The sequence below is a fragment of the Microtus pennsylvanicus genome, chromosome 2 (genome assembly GCF_037038515.1).
Source record: "Microtus pennsylvanicus isolate mMicPen1 chromosome 2, mMicPen1.hap1, whole genome shotgun sequence".
Classification (NCBI taxonomy): Eukaryota; Metazoa; Chordata; class Mammalia; order Rodentia; family Cricetidae; genus Microtus; species Microtus pennsylvanicus.
In genome coordinates, this window is record NC_134580.1 from 40,153,904 (window position 1) to 40,170,588 (window position 16,685).

Below are 16,685 nucleotides of genomic sequence, written 5' to 3' on the forward strand. Positions count from 1 at the left end.
TTAGATCCCTGGGGTCAGTAGCTGGTCTTTTTCAGGATAGAAGACAAAGGGTAAAGGAGAGAACGGTTGCCTTGGCAGGGAAGACTTGGTCAAGTTTGGGCATCTAAGACCATGCTCATCTCTAGCGTGGAAAACATGTTTAACTTTTTTATGTTTAGGTCAAATACAAGCAAAATGAAGTTGTTTTTTAAAAACTATTATGAACACATAGAGAATCATGAGTCATCCATCCATAAAACTGTAGCAAATCCCAAAACCATGAAATTTTTTTTATCTTGTTGGAATTTTGAAAATCAGCCTTTTCTTACATAATAGAAAGATACCTCTAAATGTTTTACAGAACCTTCCAAAGTCAGTGTTAATACCAACCATTAACACAATGCAAAATTCCTACCTCACAGGTAGCAATAGATTGTTTATTCTGGGCCAAGTAGGAGTGACTGTGACCTAGAAATAACCTAGAAAGTGTCTGACATGGAAGCTTACATGAACTTCTATAATCATTGAATAAGTTAAAGCACTTATCAAATGCGTTAGTGGGGACATCAGGTCAGTGGGTCACAGCAAAGCAGGATAAATCATGCCCCATGCCATAGGTGTCAATGCTGTCTGATGGCTTTGGAGTTGCTGGCAGCTCATGATCTGCTAATTTCATACTGTCTGAGGGTTTTTGCCTGGTATTTGAAAGGACATGCGTCAGACACAGAAGGTGAGTGCCAAATAGCTTTAAAGGGACTAGCTATAGCTGAGACAACTAGGCTTTGTATCTATACTGCTCCAGGTCCCCACAGTCACAGGGTTCTAATCAGTCAGTCAGCCATAATCAATATAAATGTAGCTTTTTTGGGGGGGATTTTACAGCTGCCTTGTTGGGCGAGCATTCTGTGCATTCAGAAGCAAGATGGTTTATGTCCCACAACACTAGGAAAGCTTGTCTGTAGGAAATGATAGTATTGCATTGGAGTGGGCAAGAAGACAGTCTTTAGGGGAAAGTTTGCACATCCATGTGATATGGACTTGTATACCATGATCAGTGAAGGGACACGGTGACTGTGACTTTAGTTATATGTACCTCTTGCCCAGTGTCCTGCTTTCTATTTAAATTTAGAACTCTGTCAGTATCCCAAAGATAGACTTGGAGTTACTGAACCTTTTCATTTGTCTCTTCTAACAAGGCCACATTGATTAAACCTTCTCTCTCCTGTGTTCACCATTACTCAGCTCTACTGTTTTGGGACCAGTGACTACTCACAATCTGTTGGGGCCATTAGGGCTGGGACCTTTGTCCCAAACCTTATGTTACTTTATAAACAAGAGCCTAGATTAATTTTGCATGAAAGTTTACTTATTTTATTTTAATCATACCCATTCATGGGTGACTTAATCATATAAGTATACAATACACATATATGTATATATACAAATATGTAATGTATAATAACAAATATGCTGTTAAACCAAGATTGTAGTACCTTTGTGTTAAGACTCAGTTAAAGATAAAACAAACCAATTTTATTGTTTTAAAAGGAAGTATCCTTTTTTCCCATTGTGGATTCCAGTTCAGTCCAGTCTGGACCACTCCCAGCTTTGTGGTGACAAGTGTTTTCATTTATAGACCCCAAAGTGTGCTTCATAAAAGTTTTAACTTGAGAACTTTAACATGATAATGATGATGATGTTGATAATGATGATGATGATGTTGATAATGATGGTGATGATTCATGATGATGATGGTGATGATGATGATAGTGATGGTAATGAGGATGAAGGTGATGATGATTCATGATGATGAATCTTTATATTTTTCTGTGTACATGGACCCTTGCTTTATTCAGTAGATTATGTCATTGTGTTAATTCAGTAGATTGGTGTTCTATTTTTTTATATTATAGTTTGATGTTCACATTGTTCCAAGCATGGCCATCGCAGTCCTTCCAAACAGACAAATCATGTCCTCATGGGCTCTTCAGTTTCTGAACAAATCCTTGCTTTGTGGCATGTCAAGATGTTGGGTTCTCTCTGTCATTTATCTCCTTTATCTTTTTTCCCTTTTTACATATCCTTGTTATGAATGGGATTAGAAGATTATTTTCATATTTTATACAAAAGTTGGTAGGAACCAAAATTAGAGTGCTCTTAGTAGTTTAGTAGAAAGGAAATATATCAGAAAAATGAGAAGGGGTGTTATTCTCATTAGTGGTATAGCCACTGGCAAGCTGTCCTTGCTACAGTAAATGACTTCCTATCCAGGCCAAGATGGGGTCAAGGGCTAAACTCAAGGAAAGGTAAATGGAAGGGGTGGGAAAGAAACTATCATATAATAATTCAGTTTCATTATACAACATTGAGAAGTAAGGTCATTCATCAAATGTGACAAGATTGCAGAACTATGAACCAATCTGAACTTAATTCATTATGCTGACATACCCAAGTTTACTTCAAGTTAATTATCTACTGGAAAACAACAGAAAAACAGTACAATCAAAAAGCATAAGGGGTTACCACATCTAGGCCCACACCTCTGATGGAAGCCTCCTCTTCCCATAGAGCTCAGGTCAGCATCCTGAACTCCAGGTAAGATTGTACGCCAACCCTGCCCATGCCTTCCCAACAAAACCCCAACTGCTCCTCTTCTCATTGTCATCATATCCTGGCCTACATCCCTGGCAGAATCTTTCTACCCCATCAGAGACAGGGCAGAATCCTGATCCCCAGAGAACAGTTCAGCATTCTGAACCCCAGAGACCAGGCCAGCTCCATGAAAATCAGGTAGAAGCCTCCCACCCCATCAGAAGTCAAGCCACTATCTCAGCCCCAGAGGACCAGTGGCCAGATCAGAAGCCATGAACATACACAGCTAGAACTTCAGCCCCAAACTCAGGCAACAGCCTCCTGCTGAACTAGAGGCCCCAAATTGGAAAATCTAAAAGAAATGGACTAATTTCTTGATAGGTACCACTTGCCAAAGTGAAATAAAGATCAGATAAACAACTTAAATAGACCAATAACCCCCAAGGAAATAGAAGCAGCTGTTAAAAGTCCCCCCTCCCGCACAAAAAAATACTTAGGGCCAGATGGTTTTAAAGCAGAATTCTACCAGATTTACAAAGAATTGCTAATACCAATACTCTTAAAATTATTCCACAAAATAGAAACAGAAATTGCCAAATTCTTTCTATGAGGCCACATTCACCCTGATACCCAAACCACAAAAAGACTCAACACAGAAAAAGAATTAGAGTCTAATTTCACTCATGACTATTGATGTAAAAATACTCAATAAAATACTGGCAAACCAAATCCAAGAAAACATCAAAAATATATCCACCATGACCAAGTAGGCTTCATCCCAGAGATGCAAGAATGCTTCTGTTTATGAAATTTAGTTGAGATTTCTGAAAAATTATTCATTGGCAAGCAATGCAAATAATCAGAAGATTAAAAATATAGCATCTCTTCCATCTATTATTTGCTAATGCACACATTTATTGCTATAGCCATTTTCTCTTTTTTTTTCTTTTCTCTCTTTCTTCTTATCTTGACAGGATGTGAGTGGCTGACAAAACTTGACTTAACTGTAAATTTTATTGGTGAGCTGAGCAGCGTTAAAACCCTGAAGCACAACATCCACCTGAAGGAGCTCTTCCTCATGGGCAACCCATGTGCTGACTTTGATGGCTACAGGCAGTTTGTGGTGGTGACCTTACAACAGCTAAAGGTATGCTTGGAGTAAAGGTGCAAAGAAAAAGAAAAAAAGAAAGAAAAAAAAGATGGCAGGAAATGCAGAGAAATATGAGAAGGAGCAACCACAGTAATTCCTGTTTTGTTTTCCCCCCCTGGAGTTGTTAGGGGAAATTTATTGCTTCAGAGATGGGAATAAGATCTAATTATTTGTTTTCTAAACCTTTGCCATTGTTTTTGAAACATTAACAAAGTTTGAAAAGGTAAGTCATATATTTTGCCACTGTCTCATCAAAGCACAGAATGTAGTAGCCACTTATTGACCAGTTGTTTCATCCTTTTAAGTATACTCCCATCTTTACTAATATGTCACCATTGCAATTCCAGCACATGAGAGGCAGAGAAGCAGAGGGAGAAGGTTCAAGGCCAACCTGGTCTACACAGTGAATTCAAAACTAGCCAAGGCTACATAATGAGACCTGCCTTAAAATAGCAACAACCAATCAAACCAAAGTAAACAGGTTGTCATGCCTCGTCCTCAAGACTCCTGAGTTGGGTTTGAATCACATGAGGCATGAGATTTACATAACCAACAAACTCTTGGGTAATGCTTCAGGATACTCACCCGAGGACTACTGTTGTTTTTTGTGTATCTAACAAGAGCAGTTACTTGCATTTTTTTCCATCTGTTCTCACATCAGAACAATATGAGTTTTCTGACATAAATGTACCAGGTTCTCTTGTGCACATCAAACAGTGGGTCATTTCCTCAGCATCTGGTGTCCTTGATCTAGTTCACTCCTGATACTACAGGAGATGGTGTTCAGTTCTCATCCCAAGCCTGCCAGACTGCCTCCCAAGGTTAGGTGCCAGTCATGAGTCCTTGTAGGTTTTACTCTATACTTCTGTTTATAATCAGGGCTTCTATGATCTATTATTAATTTGCTTGAACAGCTCCCAGAAAACTAAAAGATATGCCTTTATAGTTACACACTGTGACTAAGATGAGGTCTAGGAGAAAGAGTTTAGGCCTCTAATGTCCCGAGTGTGACACTCCAGGAACATGCTTGTGATCAGTGACAAGGGAGTCTTTTGAAAGATATATATATATTTTTTTTTTCTTCAGGACCCAAACATGTGAGCCTATTCCACCTTGTCTATAGGTCAGATTTTGACAACACTTTGACCTTGGGTGTGGTTACTTGGTGTTTTGGACATAAAATGGCCCATAAAATTAGATCTGCTCCACCCTCACCAAAGGTCAAAAAATTCAAGCTTATTTCTGCTTCTTCTTTTGAAATAGGAAGTTTGAATTAGGGAGTAGCTGCCTGCAGAATACTTATTCTATGGTAGGTTCTGTGCCCAAACACCAAATACTTTACTCTGGAATTATTGACTTGATGTCTTAAGTATTGGAGCAAGTAACTGTTCTAGTTGTCCTTTGTATCATGTTAAAGCAGTCTTTGCCTTCTTCCCCTGTTTGTATTGGGATATAAAAGTGTATGGTGAACTTGGTATGTTGGAGATACTGAGTTGCCCTCTTGATACTATCCCCTGTCTCTGTGTTTCTTTCTTATCTCTGTTCTTCCTATATAAAATTTCTAATTCTCACACCCCTATCCTGGAGTAATCTTGCTGTGGCTAGGATCATGGCAGAAGTCACCCCAAAAACGTGACGCTCCTGATAGATTTTATGGACTCTTATTGTAGTGGTCTATCCTGTCCCTTTAAGAGACAAGCCCTGCCCACTCCCTCTCCTGTTCCCCTTCCAGCCTAAGCTCCTCTTTCTTTTCCATCTCTCTCCTGAAGAGGTAGCTTCTCCTTTCCTCCCCATCTCTGTTTCTCTTTCTATCTCTCTGCCTCCCTCTCCTTGTTCCCCTTCTCCCTTCCTCTCCCCTTTCCCTTTCCCTCCTTTTCTTTCCCTTCCATATCCCACTAAATAAATATGCAACCTCACTCTGCATGGCATGCCTATCCATCTCTGTCACCTGCTGTGGATCCTTGGAACCAACTGATCTGCCGAGGTCTCTCGGTCATGCTGTTCCCTGACTGGGACCCACTGCCCCTTGTGGCCTGCTGCCTGCTGCCACCACTCAAGGAATGGCGCCATTTTATTTTTACCATTACATTGGTGCTTGTGACTTGGCCAGGCTCTCTCCATGTTCCCTCTCATCTACAGAGGGCCAGCTGAGGACATGTGGAACCCTGGCCTCAGGAACTGGGTTTCTTTACAATAGCTCCACATTCTATCTGCCTGAATTCCAACCTCTACGCACACCAGCAGCTTTGATGGTGAGTTTTTCCCTTTCAGTCAGCTAAACCATTTCTCTGAAACCAAGGAATTGACTGTTGAGCTTCTGGAAATCTTATGGTGTTCCTAGAAATGGGGGGGATTGCCCCCAATCACAGCCTTCACAGATATGGTTGAGCCTTTGCTGACATTCATCTCTGGTTGCTTCCCATAGCTAAAAACGTGATCAGATGACCCAGAGTGGTCCTCTCATGCTGGCATTACACACACTGAGCAGTGTGTTTGCTTTAGGGTCTAGGGTCCCTTGGATTTTTCTTTTTCTTTTTTTTTTCTTTTGAACCACTCACAAGTGGTCCTTGCCATGAGAGACCACTCAGAGTAGCTTCTAGCCTCTGGCTTCTGAGTCACCTGGACACACACAAAACTGTGTATCATAATATGTTCATATTTTGCCACTGTATTCCCAAAATCTAATAATTTTAGAACTAATATTATTTGGAATAATATTAGATATAATATGTAGGAAAAATATGATTCTAGAGAAAGTACACAACTGAGAATATTAGTTTTCACACAAATCCAAAGTTCTCAGTCCATGTGTGGCTCTAAGCTTCTGCAATAAAAAAAAAAATGGGAATGGAGGCTGAGCGGTGGTGGCGCACGCCTTTAATCCCAGCACTCAGGAGGCAGAGGCAGACGAGGCAGACAGATCTCTGGGAGTAGCCTGGTTTACAAGAGCTAGTTCCGGGATAGGCACCAAAGCTACACAGAAACCCTGTCTCGAAAAACCAAAAAAAAAAAAAAAGGGAATGGATTGGTTTTTATGACATTGATTGACTTAGTTCTCATTGGATATTTGTTCTTCTGTCTTCAATGTTCTCTGTGGTTGAGAAATCGCTGACTGCTATAGGACCTAGTCATGACAAGCTCAATGTAGGCCTGAGTCCAGTTTACCCTAAAGCATTACCTGGTTCCAAGAAAGACCATAAGCTGAGTCTACCCAGACCATCAAAAGGAAATTCCTAATGTTCCAACCCTTGTAGATAAGATCACCTGCCAGCACACACCCATCACGTTTCATCAGGACACCTCTAGACAAATGTCAGACAATCAGGGTTCCTGAACCTTAGAAATCCCTCACCCCCACCTTTGCTACTATAAAAATCCAACCCTAACTGAGCTTGGGGCTCTCCGATTATTCTAATACATTGGACACACAGAGAGTCTGAGTTTGCAAACTTGTGTAAGAATAAAGGCTGTTTGCTTTTACATACAGGATTCCGACTCCTAGTTGGTTTTGAGGGGACTCCATGATCTGGGTATAACAATTGCTAGAGTTTAGAAAACATTTATTCTGATATAAAATTTCTTAGATTATAAAAATAAGTCAGATAATTGAGCCTAGAATAAGAGATAAATCATTTTAACTTGTAAGCTAAGTGGCCATCATCCCACGAGGTCTTCCTAGAAGAAGAATAAAGTAAAGCGGCTTACGCTAGAATTAGATCCTGGTGACTGAACATGGATGTCATTAACCTGAAGGGATCAGGGACTGGGACCGCATGGTCTCCACAGTTGAACTTGTCTGTGTGCCTGTGATCAGGTCAACATTGTGAGATATCATTAGGTATTGGATTTGGCTATGAGTAGTACAGGGGGATTTGTTCACTATGTCTCTGAGGTCCTAGGCTCAACAGTAAAGTGTATTAGTGATGCGAAGTTGGAGCTCAAAGAACCTCTCCTCCCTGTTTGGCCTGACACTTCTGGGAAATAGAACAGGAGGGCTCTGCTCTTCCCTGTGTCTGACGCTGGACCCCAACTGTCCACCATATACATGCCCACTGCTGCGCTCTCAGTTACGTAAGCCACTGGATCAAGTCTTTCAGAAGGCTGCACTCACTCGGCCTCCACACAAAGCCGCTGGTGCTTGTGGAAAAATAGTTTTAGGAAATGTGTTTACCGATGCTTAGAAATAGAGCAGTGAACCTTCAAATCTTAGTTACAGTGTCATCGAGAGTCTGTGAGGTGTGCTTGAAAGGAGTAGGGTGGTAGATGTGTTAATTTGCTAGAATCGCCGTGAGAGAAACATCGTCTATCTGTGGCTTAAATGACAGAAGCCACTTACCCCATAGCTCGGGAGAACAAATGGTCCAGATGAAGTTATAGAAAATTAGACTGAGTTGGCTCCTTCTTAGGTCCTTGGTGGTGAGACTCTATGCTTATCTCCTATTTTATAGGTCTGGCTGGCACTACTTGGCATTCTTTGTTTGTATGCTTGTCGCTCTGACCTTAGCCTTCATCATTTCACACTGTTCTTAGACCTCTGTTCCTTTACACAGAGTTCTTCTTGTAATTACACTAGTTAGTTATATGAGATTACTCCAGTGCTTTTTTTCCCCCAAATGAATCATACCTATACTGTCCCTATGTCCAAATAGTCAACTTTTATGGTCCTGGATTTAGAACTTCAACTCAGTCTCCAAGAACAGAGAATGTGAGGAGACCCAACCATTCACAAGGGTTTCCTGAAGTCTGCATCACTCCAGGTAGTGAGTGGGGACTGATCATGGCCACACATAGCATGGTGTTACTTAATATCCAACCTATGAGCTGCAGATCCTTTTTATTTTATTCATATCTAGCTAGATGTTGATTGTTCCTTTAGGGTACCTTAGTGAAGCCCTATTTGCTTTCATCTGTAGTGACACATGCAGAGTTATCACTAGTAAGCCTGGACCAAGGAAGTTATCATTAGTAAGTGCGTGTCCATGTGTGGTTATCATTAGTGTGGACCCATGACAGTTATCACCAGTAAGCACGGACTAATGAAGTTATCAATAGTAAGTGCATATCCATGCATGGTTACCATTAGTTTGTACCCATGACAATTATTACCAGCAAACATGGATACCATGTACAGTTATCAATGTGTGGACCCATGCAAGATTATCATCACTAAGCATGAACACCCTGCTTCTCCAGGTGCAGAAACCCTGCCTGGAGGAAGGTCAGGAAATGCTAAAGCTTTCACTGCCTTTGCTTCTCTGGGCCTGCCTAGCTCAGAAGGGGTTGTTCAGACTTGGAAAATATGTGGGGGAAGCTTAGACAGTGCCTCACAGAAATCTTCAAATAAATGCGGTCCCTATGATAGGTGCTGGGCACAGGGCCAAATGAGAAGCCACTTCTCTGTATGTGGTCTCTAGTCTGGAAGGTGATAGAGGGGTCTTCTGTCATGTTCTTAGGAACAGTACATGTGATTAAATAAAAATCTAAAACATTTATGAAGACATTATGAATCAAATAGGCAAATGTGTTCCTGACACAACCAAGAACAGCACCTTCCTTCCCAAAGTTCATCAGAATCCTGGGTTACAAAATTATGTTTAACTAGAATCTCCCAATCTAATACAATAATGTCCAACCCATATTTATGTTAATATTTTATGGTCTCATTTACATGCACATGCTAATATTTACTTGCAAATTTACATATTGTGCTTATTGCAGAGATTTATTTTACTTATATCATGAATATATTCCATTCAGAATTTTCCAGCTTGATTAGACCTTAACTCAAGCTTGAACTGAGTTGCTTTTAGAAAGTACACTGCAGCCACCTGTCACCTTAAATGATAGCTTCAAGGGAGGTGTTGTTACCATGGCCTCAGTCTTCAAGGATGGATATTGGAAACAAAGCCTTTGGAAAGCCTGGAACTCTGCTAATGTATTTCTCTGCAGATAGTATGTAACATTTCTCCTGATCTCCATTATGACACTCCCCTTTCAAAATCTGTTTTAAAGTCAGATATTAGATGGAAGCCAGAAATTAATATATTTTAAAATTCAAGAGAGTGAAAAAAATCAAACATCTGATTAATAATGTTTTTCTCTTTTACTTTGGCTGCCAAGAAGCTTAAAATGAAGTCTCTAGTCTGTGCATAGCAGCTGTATGAGTCTTACGAAAACATGCTTCCTCGTCTCTTCGATATCATTTTAATGCATAATATGATTATCCTAATAGTTAGCAATTTTATACTTCATAAATTTGTCTTTCTTTAAATTCACTTTGTGCTGGTTTCCTATTCCTATTTCAGTGGATTAGCACAAATTTAAAGACTTAAAGCTAGGCAAAATCACCTTAGGGTTCAGAGGGTCAGAGGTCTGAAACGTGAAATGTAAGTGTAGAAATCTAGGTGTTGAAAGGATGCTTAGTCATAAGGAAAAACATGTGCCTTGCTGCTTGCCACTAGAGGGCAACTGTATCTTTGGGTTTATGGCTACTTCCTCTCTCTCTCTCTCTTCCTTCCTTCCTTCCTTCCTTCCTTCCTTCCTTCCTTCCTTCCTTCCTTCCTTTCTTCTTTCCTTTCTTTTCAGTTTTATATAATGAAGTTTAATGATGCATGATTTATCTCTTCACACACAAGAAGAGAGATACACCTTTTTTAAAAATGGTCAAGAATGGCTTTGAAAAGGAGCTGAGGGTTTTGAATGGAATTCAGTATTCTGCACATTTTAAATATGTAAATGTGAGTAGGCAAATGGGTCCAGGAACTAGTCAGACTATGTAATTCACAAGTTCAAGTCCTCTGTCTTCACGTACTTCTGTAACTCTGAGGCTTCTGCTTGTACTTCCAACTTTCTTACTTATAAGTTCTCTGTAATCTGATAGTAATCCAGCTGTTCACTGAAGATCATCAACTATATCACATCTAAGTCTTTTTGACCAGATATGGTGACATTCGCAGTGACTATTATCACAGGCACTAAGGGAAACCATTCTTGGCCAAGTGCAGCAATCTAAATCTCCTACCTCTTTCTGTAGAATGAGGCTGGGCTAATAACAGATCTCGTTGAACTGGAAGCTTTGACATTTTGTATATTAGTTGGCTCTTTTTTTTTACCATTTGCTTGTATTTTTGGGTGGGTCATGTATGTATGTATGTGCTTGTGTGTTCCCGGGGGCACGGATACATATTGGGATTGTATGTATATGTAGATAGAGCATCACTTCAGGTACGCTTCCTCCTAAGGAGTCACCTTGTATTCAATTTGTTGTTTGGTTTTATACAGCGACTCTCACTGGGGCCTAGGGCTCACCAATGAGGGCTCTAATTGACCAAAGAGCCCAGGGCCTCACCTGTGTTTAGCTCCACAGCTCTGGAATTACATGTGTGCACCACCATGCCTGGCTTTTTACCTGGGTACAAGGGATAGAACATAGTCTTTATGTTTGTGCAGCAAGCAATTTACTGACTGAACCACCATCTCATCCTGTATGTACACCTTTTAAATTGTAAAAATTATATAAATATCTTGTAAACACTGTCTGCAATAAAGACCACTTTGTTAACATCCTCCAGGGTGGCACATGATCTTGTGTTAGGTCCTTTCCATGAAGAAGCTTGCAGAATGCCATTGCTACAGGAGCTGTGTCTTGATTTAAGCATCAACACTCTTAATATAGGGAGCAGTTATGAAATTAATAGAAATATTTTGAGAGCTTGTCATTAATTATTTTGACAGAAGACCCATTTATTTCCAGTGATGATGCTTTGTAAACTTTATTACTTGTACGAAATAAGCATTGATTTAGACAAATATTTCTGATATTTCCCATTAATTACTTTGTTTTAATTTTCTGTTGCCATGGCATTATTATTTCTAATTTAAAAATATATCAATCAACATAAACTTGGGGCTGATCTTTCCCATCTTCCCTCCTTTTTACATTTCTTTCTCCCCTCCCCCTTCCTTCCTACCTTTGTAAGTTGGCATAATCTGGCCTTGAACTCCTGGAAGTCTTCCTGCCTCAGTCACCTGAGTGCTAGTATTACAGGCATAAATCATTTTGCTTGGCTGAATTGAATAATTGTGCTTTTTGTTTAAGTGGTTGGATGGCAAAGAAATAGAGCGTTCCGAAAGGATCCAGGCATTACAGGACTACCCAGCAGTTGAACAGCAAATCAGAGAACAAGAGAAAGCTTACTGCCTTAGACGGGCCAAAGAGAAAGAGGAGGCTCAGAGGAAACTCGAGGAAAAAGATGAAGACAAGAAGAAAAGCTGCCCAGGTTTTGATGGGTGTTGGTACACAGACACTCTTTATGCTTGGTGTGTAGATCAGTGGTTTGTTCTCTTGTTAACTCCCACTAAAACAGAAGCAGTATCCTCCTCCCTTCCCCGCCAAAAGTGTTCACAGCATCTATTATGTTCCAGGACACAATATGGCAAGGGAACAGGGCATCATGAGCATCCCATGATGATGATTCTAAAAGGATTTCTTTTCTTAGAAAAATTGCTTTTCCCAACCAGCAACTTGCATTTGCATCTGAAATTATACCAAAAGAAATCTCTCTAAACATGTACAGGGAAGATGAATTAACAGGTGTACCTTGATTTCTAAGGCAGGAATAGTTTAGAAAGTTAAATGCAAATCACACAATTATATAATGAATAGTTTTGATTGCATCATAAAATATCTTATTTTGTGAATTATATAGTGATTAGTAACCATCTAATTGATCTTGTATGGATCTGAATTTTTCATGGTATTTATCTTACATGATCACAATTTTAGTCACTTGATTCAATTCTACATAAGTATTAGATATTTTTTAAAATTGAGAAAATAGTAATTATAAAGTATTTCAGATGTATACAAATGCTTTATAAACAATTAAGTAAGAAGCTATTGTCCCACCATTCAGACAGAATGTGTTATAGTCATTTGTATGCTTGTAATGAATCTTTTAGAAAAAAATGAAATGCCATAAAAACATTAGAAACCTACTGAGTACTCTGGTCTGTCCCCCTCTTCATCCTCAGTGGTGTCTGCTGCCTTGAAGCCTGCACATACGAGGCATATATTTTAATGTAACTGGTTGTGGTGGCTCATTCCTTTAACACTAGTATTTGGGAAGCAGAAATAGACATATCTTTGTGAGTTCCAGGCCAGCCAGAGCTACACAGTGACATCTCTCTAAAAAGATCTTAATGTAGTTAAAGTTATTTTGGTACCTTTTTATTTGCTTATGAAATCCTTCACGACATGACATCTGTCTATCTGTACTCAAACCCTCAATGATGAAGGCTAGGTAGGGTACTTGCTGACTATTGACTCATTGGTTTAGATGGAGAGGAAAAGTAAGTGCCTTCCCAAATGTTTCAGAAAAAAATGTCACTGAGATTCAGGGTCTACAGGAAGGGCAGGTGAATGTCTTCCCTCTCTGCTTAATGACGAGTGGGAGAGATGGGTAGTGAGTTATAACAGCCTAGAGCACAGTGACCATGGAAGGGGTACTGCCAGCATCTCCCATGGTACTGACCTGGGACTCTCTCACAGGCAAAGAAAGTATTGATGTTAAGAGGAATCAGGTTTGAGGTGTTCTGAAGGGATACCACCAAGAGAGTGGCCACAATAAGAGTCTGTGACCCGAATTGTCAGGATCAGACACTCAGGAGTTGTCCCACAAGGACCAACCAAGTATACTGACCACCTCAGCAGGGAACAGTGTGGTCAGAGAACTCTTATGGTGTCTCTGAAAATGGCCAAGAAAAGAGAAGTCAGTGTCTGGACAGAGTCAGCATCAACAAGGTTATGGGAGCAATGGTCAAGTGGACCATGAGCATCACCTACTTCTCCTTCCCATCCTCACAGGAAAACATAGGCTGGAGAATCTAACCAGGCATAATGATGAGCACAGAGATGAACAATAGGTGAGGCAGGAGAGTGGAAGGAGACCATGCATCTCTCCCAGGCAAAACCAACTGTGAGCTGGGCCCAGCCAGATGGGAACTTGGAGAGGGAGTAAGGGAGTAAGTTTAGATGGAAGTCTCAAGATTTATTTAAACAGTAGATATTTTAAGGCCTGGAAATGAGTCTTAGCTGAAATCAGTTTATTCTTAAACAATGATGGTAGGTTCTGCTGACAGGTAGAAAGAGGGACAAAAGAGCGACTTGAAAGCAGTGCTGAAGATTGAATTGTGTTCATTCTCTGGAGAGTTCCTACATTTTAGCACCAGCTACCTACATTTGGATCTGATTTGATTTTGAAGACTTCAATCACTTAGCTAATGACACTACTGGCTTTTCTTTCTAAAATATTTTCTATATTTTTATTTATCTATTGAGAATTTCATTTAATATGTTTAGATTCTTAATTTAATGTGTTTAACCTATGAATTTCTCCAAGATCTTCCCCTCTTTCTACCCACCCACTTCATGTTCTCTCTCTCTCTCTTTCTTAAAAAACACCGAACAAAACAAAAAACAGTGCACAAGTGTGTCAGACACAGACATGTGCGCACACACCCCACAACATACCACACACACATACCACACCACAGAGTCTGATTTGTGCTGACCAACTGTATGAGGATCGCAGCCTGCCCTAGAGGGTGGTTGGTATACCACACTTTAGCTCTAGGGCAAAACACTTCCTCTCAGTAATTTGAATTGTTTTCTTCAGTGATACTCCATTGGAGAAAACCGAGTTTCCTTCTCCTACATCTGCCAATTGCAAACAGGCGTCTTGGCTAGGGGTGGGACTCTGTGTTCACTTCCCTTTTCAGTGCCAATTTTGTCTGGCTTGAACCTGTGCAGGTCTTGTGCTTGCTTTCATGGCTGCAATTCCTGTGTTCATCAGTGTTCATGTGTATGGAAGACACTGTCTCCTTGGAGTCATTTATCACCTCAGACCCTTAAAATCTTTCTGCCCCCACCCCTTCCACATAGATCCTGAGCCTTGAGGGAGGAGTTTGATAAGACATCCCATTTAGGTCTGAGTGCTCCAAAGTCTCTCATTCTCTACACACGGTCTAGTTGTGGGTCTGCTGCAAGAAGCTTCTCTGATGTTGGGACAGCGGTGCAGTCACCTATGGACAACATGTCAGTAGGACTCATTTGTTGCTCTGTTCATTTAGAAGGATAGTAATATTGGCTTTTTATAAGTAGAGGATTTTTTAATCATTTTTTATTCATCTCCTTATTTTACATCCCAACTGCAGCCTCCCCCACCCAATCTCCCCTCCCAGTTCCTCTCCCCCATTCCCCTCCAACACCCATCCCCTCCTCTTCTGTCGCCATCCAGGAAAAGGCAGGTCTCCTATGAGTATCAATAAAGCATGGCATATCAAGTTTTAGTATGACTAAGCACCTCGCCAAGCATTAAGCCTGGGCAAGGTGACCCAATATGAGAAGTAGGGTCCCAAAGCCAGTAAGAGAGTCATAATAGCGGATATGTAGCCTGAACTGACCATCTCCTATGACCAGATTGGTGCCTGGCCCAATTAGAGAGGCATCATGCAGCAGCTGATGGTGGGATATGCAGAGACCCACAGCTGAATATTAGGTAGAATTTGGAAATCCTATGGAAGAGGAGGAGAAAGGGGTTTAGGAACCAGAAGGTCAAGGACACTATGGGAAGGCTCCCACAGTCGACCACCTGGGGTCATATGGGCTCACAGAGACTTAACCAACAACCAGGGAGTCTGCATGAGACTGACCTAGTTGCTCTGTGTATATGTTATAGTTCTGTAGCCCAGTCCTCTTGTGGAAATCCTAATAACAGGAACAGGGGCTGTCTCTGACTCTCTCTCTCTCTCTCTCTCTCTCTCTCTCTCTCTCTCTGTCTCTGTCTCTGTCTCTCTCTCTCTTTAGCCATTTTAAAGTTTTAAATTGTAAACAATGAAAGTAAGCCAACTAGTCACTTTATAGAAAATGTTATCTAAGATGGAGCTAATTATTCCACTGATAATTAACTGGAATACTATAGAATATTACTGATCCCCCACAGGTTGATGTTTCTGTTCCAGAAAGAACTTTAGCTCTAGGGCAGAGCACTTTCTTTCAGTTATTTTCATTGTTTTATTGAAATATCTAGTTGCAGTTTATAACATGTAAAAACAACCCAAGCAGAACTTATTTCTATGTTCTGCCTGTAGAATTTAAATTTCAGTAATTTTTCCCTGTTAAGGCCTTTATAAAAAATAGCATTCTCCCTGAAGATCAACTAAATGAGACTTTTCTGTTAACAACCCCTAAACCTAATGAATACTGAGTAATTATTTAATATACCTAGAACTTATATCTTCAAATAAGTTTACATTGAAAACCAGCTTTTAACAGAGTGTGTATTCTAGGGTGTGATGAAGGGAGAGAGTCCTTACTAGTGTTTGTTGTTCATTTGTATCATTTTCTCTCTGCTAGAACAGAACCATGGGCTGAAAGTGGTCTTATGGTCTATCTTGCCCAGGATTCTGGCTCAGTAAATGTCTTGAATTCATGTTGAACAAATGTAATCACGGTGTAATCTCACTCAATAACAAAGAGAGATCATTTAATTCCCAGACAATACACAAAACAGGATAAAGGAGAGAACAGAGAGCGGCTGCTGTATGCAGCAGCACAATTAGAAGTTAACCATGAATAAAGTGGAGGGCAGAGCCCGGGAAGTCCCTCACATCTCCTGAGAGGGTTTAGGGGGGGGAGGTTACTGAAGAACCTGGATATCGAATGATCAAATTGTCTGTTAGAGCCAGAACTAGGAACAGCGTGGAGAGCAGGCAGTGTGACAGGGATAGGGCTGGATGTGGGGAAATCACAAAGGCTCAGTGAGCTCCATGCCCAGCTGGTCATCAGAACCTCCTGCAAGATTCCACAAAGACCCAGGGGCCCCAACTCTAATGAGATCTAAATCTCTACTATTTATAAAGCTCCCCAGCCAACTCACATTAACTAGGCATATGCACACTTCAA

At 40.5% G+C, this 16,685-nt stretch overlaps 1 protein-coding gene across 2 annotated transcripts in view; it reads left to right on the plus strand.

Annotated features, from left to right (window-relative positions):
* Dnaaf11 (dynein axonemal assembly factor 11) overlaps window positions 1-16,685 on the plus strand; it is a 95,356-nt gene that overhangs the window by 17,655 nt on the left and 61,016 nt on the right. The window contains exons 4-5 of one of the 2 annotated variants that reach the window (XM_075963607.1): window positions 3,546-3,718; window positions 11,820-12,040. In XM_075963607.1, coding sequence (XP_075819722.1) covers window positions 3,546-3,718; window positions 11,820-12,040 — 394 coding nt within the window. Of the gene's footprint in view, window positions 1-3,545; window positions 3,719-11,819; window positions 12,041-16,685 lie in introns of those variants that run through there. The other variant, XM_075963606.1, reaches the window with a different exon arrangement.